The 6,236-nt window shown below is 51.3% G+C and overlaps 1 protein-coding gene across 1 annotated transcript in view; it reads left to right on the top strand.

Annotated features, from left to right (window-relative positions):
- UPB1 (beta-ureidopropionase 1) overlaps window positions 1-6,010 on the top strand; it is a 28,554-nt gene extending 22,544 nt beyond the window's left edge. Inside the window, exons 7-10 of the mRNA XM_011356087.1 lie at window positions 1,877-1,958; window positions 2,968-3,010; window positions 4,238-4,392; window positions 5,984-6,010. Of these exons, the coding sequence (XP_011354389.1) occupies window positions 1,877-1,958; window positions 2,968-3,010; window positions 4,238-4,392; window positions 5,984-6,010 (307 nt within the window). The remainder of the gene's footprint in view (window positions 1-1,876; window positions 1,959-2,967; window positions 3,011-4,237; window positions 4,393-5,983) is intronic.
- Window positions 6,011-6,236: the final 226 nt, after the last annotated feature.

Raw genomic sequence — 6,236 nt, 5'->3', positions numbered from 1 at the left:
GTGCCAAGATGGTCATGGAGTGCGGAAACATTACAAAAGATCATTTATTAGGATGGTGCAATTCTGGATGATTTTCTTTAAATGATAAATGATTATTTGCGGAATTGATTATGAGTGCTTTTAAGCACGATGCTGGGCAAATCCCCACCAGCTTTACACAAGCATCGGCTGCCAGCTTCCAGAATCATCTATCCCGATGTCTGGCATCTCCCGCTGCCCTGCTCGCTGTGGTTCAGCAGGGTGTCCTCACTCGTTTTGGGGTCTTACAATCCTAAGCACACAATAGAGCTGAAGTGCTTTTCGATAAAAGCACCTCATCCTGACAATCCTATGCAGCCCGTGTGGTCGGAGACTTCTGCCATGCAGTTCGAAAGCCGCTGTCCCTTTCCCTCGCTGCATTTCATCTTCCCACTCTGATTATTTTTAGGGGCTCGTGTAGCCACACTGGGAATATGGCAGATGTCCCCACACCCCCACTGGGATCTCCGTGATTCCAGCACGCGCTGGGCTCTCACGAACCTCCGGCTTCCTTTCCCTCGCTTGTTTTGAGAGCCTAAGTTTTATTGCCAGCTGTAGGTTTGAGTCCTACGCAGTACACCCTCCCTGGAGAATTGCAAGAAAGATGTTTTATGGCACTCGCCCTGCAACTGTCTATTTAATTCTTGAAAATGTCATTTATGGGTGTGTTTCTGTAAAACTCCTTTCTTAAAAGTTTTGTCAGCTCAGCTTAGCAGCTGGTAGAAAAAAGCAGCAAAATGAGTCCCCTCAATCAAGCCTGTGATTTTTTTTTTTTTCCACCCAGACACGTGAATCCTCCTGAGAATTGGGCTTGTGACAAGCATCCACCCCCTCCACCTACTCCCCGATTTAAACCAGGTGCATGCTGACAGGAAGGAAGATTCCAGGGCATTTTGCTCCCAATCACTCAGTGTTTCTAAGTGGGCATTATATCTGTCAATCCAGAATCTTAATGATGCTGTTCCTCAGACAAGAGATAATTAGTGACCAGAAGGCCCACTGAATTCCATGGCACATTTTAGTTGGCGGGCTGGAGAAGGACAGGGTCTCTGATTAGGGCCAAGTCTCCTGCCACGTCCTCCCCTGTGTAGGCGCTGGACTGAGGAAAGCCCACAGCTTAGCTGTGCCTGGGGGCTGCCTCTTTTCCTATACTACTAAGAGAAGCAGAGCCCTTACTTAGAGATGGAAATGAGAAGGCACTGGGAAACGGAGACTGGCTCAGGGGAGGTAACTCCTGCTACAGGATCTACCCCTGCCCCCCACCGTCACCACCATTAGCTAAATTCCTCTGGGTTTACCCTGTTAGCTTGGCCTGACATCTCCCCCTGTGGAGATTGCTGTATAAGGCATCACAGCAGGGTTGGGGCAGGCAGTTAGAGCCTTTGCAGGGCAGTGCAGAGCCTCCAGGCCCTCAGCTTCCCTCTGACATTTTCCAGGTAAGACTGCCCAGCCTGAAAAGCAGGTTCCTCACTGACCCTTGAGGAGGGAAGGAATGAGAAGTAGCAGTTCTGGAGCTCCTGCCACACAGGCCCCTCTAGAAGCTTCACCTGCCCGGACGGTCGTTAAGTCTTTACAATCTCCCTTTGAGAAAGTTTCCGAAAAGGAAACTCGAGGCTCAGGGAGAAGATTTGATCCAGGGCTGCTTCTGCCTGCAGAAGGCTCCATGGGCTGGAGCATGGGACAAGCTGAGAAAAAGCTGGCCTGCTTCTAGGTTAAGGGTTACCCATGGGCATAAAAAGTCTCCCTGGCCATCCCCACTGAAGGCCTGGAAGGGCTGGCTCCTGCAACTCGGGGCTAAGCATCCATAGAGTCTGGCTGGGAAGTTAGAAACTTAGCACCTTTCGTTCTTCTCTCACAGTGAGTCCATGTGGCCAGTTGAGGCCCGGAACGCAGCCATAGCCAATCACTGCTTCACCTGCGCCATCAATCGCGTGGGCAAGGTAAGTCCCCGAGGTCTGGCCAGGCTCCTCAACTTGGTCAATCAGGTGTGCTGGCAAGGGGACGGAGCGATAAGCTGCCGTGAAACCTGCCTGCCAGAGGGGGCCTAGCCTCTTCAGATCAGCGAAGGCCACAAGCAAAGAAGCTGCTGTCCGCTGTCTGCTGGCAGGTGGGGCAGGGGACATGACATGTCAGACCTCTCTTCTCCCTGTTTCCTCTCTTCGTGCCACAAATCCTAGGGGCCCGGAAGGGAGGAAACTGGCTTAGTCCGTTACTTTTAAAGATAGCACTATGTTCCTTCTCTATTTTTGTCTTTTGTTTTTAGCTGAAACTGTTTTGAAAGGCTCTTACTCTGTCACCACGAAGTGTCTGGTTTCGTATTTTCCCCCGTGAACCCCATGCACTGAATGATTCTGACTACTGAACAGGATGCATTTAATACGTAATATTCTTCTCGTTCTTATTTAGCAGATTTCAAACTCTAATCAGAGCATCCGATTCGTCTGAGATAACCAAGGTTTCTATACTAAATTGGTCTAATTTCTGGCAACATAAAGGAACTTGATGTTTTAATTAACTCGTGTAACCGCATCATAGCTTGGTGCGCAGTTTCTATTAAGCTTTGGGGGAAATACCGAAAACAGTGTGTGGATACCCCCTTACTGCCCTCACAGACCCCAGGCTAGGGCTTTGTTACATCAGCAGGCAAACCCCAACCGCCTTCATAGCCCTAAGAACTTCTCTGCAATGCCTTTCTTCTCTCCCAGCAGATTATAAGCTCCCCGAAAGGAAAAAAAAAAAAAAAATCCAGATCTTTACCTTGCTTGTCAAATTCCTGGCAGGCTGCCTGGCCTGCATTTTTGCCCAGTGCTAGGGATTCATTAGGGAGAGTGAGGACAGGCCATTCCATCTCACCTTATATCTTTACGAACTCCACCTCAGCCTGACTTTGTGATGAATGTAGAGGTAGTGCCACCTATAGGTGCATCTCACCTTGGTTTTATTTCACAGGAGCACTTCCCGAATGAGTTTACCTCCGGAGATGGGAAGAAAGGTATGTTCCATGAATTTCTTTGGTGTTGGAGGCTGCAGTTAAGGAGTGGGCCTCACTGTCCCCTTCCCCATCTGCCTTCTCCGGGTGGGGTCTGCCCCACAGATCATGTCTGCACATCTGGCAGAGAAACTGACTCCTCTCGGCTCTCTTGCCCACAGCGTGGGAGCCTGACTTTGCCCAGGATATGGATAGGCGGTCCTGAGCTTGTGACCACCTCAGTCCCTGGACAGAGATCAAATGGGATTGGATTGGACTCCATCCTTCCTCGGGGCTGGCATGAAGATGGACCAAGAAGATGTGGGGGAGGAGCCCTTTGTGAGCTCCCTGGGTGCTTCATCCACCCAAAAGACCTCACTTACTCCTCTCTTTTGTCCTTGTCCATTCCCCCCTCAGCTGTACAAATGCTCCAGATCACTAGCATGGATTGCGCTGGGATCCTAGAAGCCATAACTTATTTCGATCTGAGGGCAGGTGTCACCTCACCTCTGCTGGTCCTACCTCTCTGGCCAGGAATATGGGAGGGAGGGACTTCCTTCTCACCAAGGAGGAGTCTGAGCTAGCTCAGGATGTCCCCTGGGTCTGTTTCCCAGAAAAGCGCTCCCTGAAAGGGTCGCATATCCCTCCGCTCTAGACCCCAGACTTACAGGGTCTTCAATTCCTGTTAGCTCCCTGCAGACGGAGTTGTGGAAGAGGCAGGAAAATGAGGTTCACTGGGTGCCTGCTACATCCGGGCCTCTGCCAGGCCATGCACTGTGCCGGCCTGCTCCTTACATGCCTGCAGGGTGGCCACCGTACTGGTGAGACCAAGGCATGGAACAAGGGTACGGGTGACACAACTGGCAAGTCGAGTGAAGGCAGAGCCTCTAGCTTGCTGCGCGAGGCCACCACAGGAAGCAGGTCACATAGGAAGCCCTGCAGAGCCATATGACTCCCCTAGGCTGTATGTGGCTGATGTTGGGAACAAAGGACCAAACATCTCTACAAGAGTGACTTTTAGAAATATTCCCAGAGGCAGAGGTGAGGGCTGTGAGGGTGACTTTTGCAGCAACTGTCTGAGCTGTCAGGGCTGAGGACGGAAGTGTGTCCTTGGGGCGTTAGCGCTTGGCAGATGCTGGGTGGGTGGTGTGGATTTTCTGTCCTGGGCATCCCTTGATGTGCCTGCCCCTCCTCCACAGAGTCCACTGTGTGCCTGTAAAGCTCATGGTGTTTCTCTTTACTCTTTCAAAGCTCACCATGACTTTGGCTACTTCTATGGCTCAAGCTACGTGGCAGCACCTGACAGTAGCCGCACTCCTGGGCTCTCCCGAAACCAAGAGGGACTGCTGGTTGCTGAGCTCAACCTCAACCTCTGTCGGCAAATAAATGACATCTGGAACTTCAAAGTAGGTCCCTGAGTCCTCTGCTGCTGCCCTTCTCCTCTGTTTTGGCCCCCATTCTGCTCTCAGGGCTTACCCTCTGGGACAGCCCATGCAAGGCTCCGAGTTGAGCAGAGGGCTGGGTCTCTGCCTCCTTGCAGGCTCCAGCTTGCCCAGCCAAGGCTGTTGCACAGGGGAGGAACCATTGGGTGAAATGACGCTCAGACAGCAGGCTTCAATAAATTCTGCTCTCATCTGATTTAGATTCTGGGCGCCTTCAAACAAATTAATCTCAATTTCATTTGTCCAGAGAATAGAGTAGATTGGCTTCTCTAATCCTTTTTTCCTTTCCAGGCATTTGCACTTATCAAAGATAAATGTGTGTGTCTGGCTCTGCCTGTGGCCAGACTCCATGGCCTAGGCCTGGACAATAGAGGGAAATGGGTCATGTAGAGAAATGGAATCTAGGCCTGGCTCTGTCACCTCCATCCTCAGTCATCTTAAGTAAAGACCTTCTGCTCCTGGGCCTTAGTGCTTCCATTTATAAAACAAGAGGCTTAACTTGAAATGTCTCAAGCAGCTTTTGAGACCTAATACCTGTGAGAGGAGAATAGGTGCCAGGAATTGCGAGAGGAGAGTAGGTGCCTGCCCTCCTGGAATGGGGCAGTGGCAGCCATGGCCTGGGATCCCACAGACTATGATGTCTCATCATGGATGCATATGGAATTTGCTGTATTAATGTCGAACAGTATTTCCACCAAATCAGCACCTATTTATAAGCAAACTGTACATACAAATGAATGTCACATTTTCATGACTAAATGACTTTGCGCAGCATGTTCAGGAGGAACCATGGCTTTGGATCCAGCCAGACAAGGGCTTTAGGCCCGGGCCCCCATTTACCTGACCGTTGGTCCCTGAGCACTTTTCCTCAGGCTCAGGTCCTCTCAGACAAACAAGGCGTTGCCCATGGGAAAGTCTCTTGGCCTGTCTCTTCTCTTCCTGGGGAGTTCAGATCAATGCAGGAATCCATGCATTTAGAAGTTGGAACCAATAAATGGAATGTTTTCTCATTGGTAACTCTTTGAAAGCAGAAGCCTTCCGAAGCTGTGGTGATGGGCACAAGCTCTTGTCAAGGCTTCGGGAAAGAGAGAGGGAGGGAACGCTGGGGTATAAGCACCCTGGGTGGGCTTTCCAGTCCTGCCCCTACCCTCTCCCAGCCCCTGCCTGTGTCCATGATGATGAAGTGACATATGGAGTGGACGGACCTCCAGACCCAGAGCCAGGAGACCATGGTGCAGATCATATACGACTCCATCCCTGACTAGTGACCTGGAGCAGGTCCCCTCTCTGGGCTGTGGGCTGCTTTTCTGGGTTCAGCAGGACTGCTGGAGAGCCCTCCCTCCTGCCTTGGGGCAGACCACACCTTCTGGAAGAACAGATCACAAAGGTCTTCCAGCAGGAGGGGCCGGGGTGTGTGAGTCATCTCGGCATCCATGATCTTTACCACAGCCGCCCCCAAATCAGTGCTGAGAGGTCACACAGGGTTGTTTCTCTGTTATTAGTCTGAAGTTGTCCAGGCTTCCTGACTCATTTCTGTCCTATGTCTGCCCTCTAGTGGCAAGTGGTGATGGCGAGTAAATGAGGAATGTTTATAAATGGGGAACCTCTAAAGCAGGGGTCCTCACCCCCCCGGGGCCGTGGACAGGTACTGGTCAGTCGCCGGTTAGGAACGGGGCCACTCAGCAGGGGATGGCCAGGGTGGGGTGAGTGAGCAAAGCTTCGTCTGTATTTGCAGATGCTTCCCAGCGCTAGCATCGCCACCTCAGCTCCACTCCAGGTCACATCAGGCATTAGATTTTCATAGGGGC

This window comes from Pteropus vampyrus, unplaced genomic scaffold (genome assembly GCF_000151845.1).
Source record: "Pteropus vampyrus isolate Shadow unplaced genomic scaffold, Pvam_2.0 Scaffold23, whole genome shotgun sequence".
In the NCBI taxonomy this organism is placed as follows: domain Eukaryota; kingdom Metazoa; phylum Chordata; class Mammalia; order Chiroptera; family Pteropodidae; genus Pteropus; species Pteropus vampyrus.
This window is presented reverse-complemented; position numbering and strand designations above follow the sequence as displayed.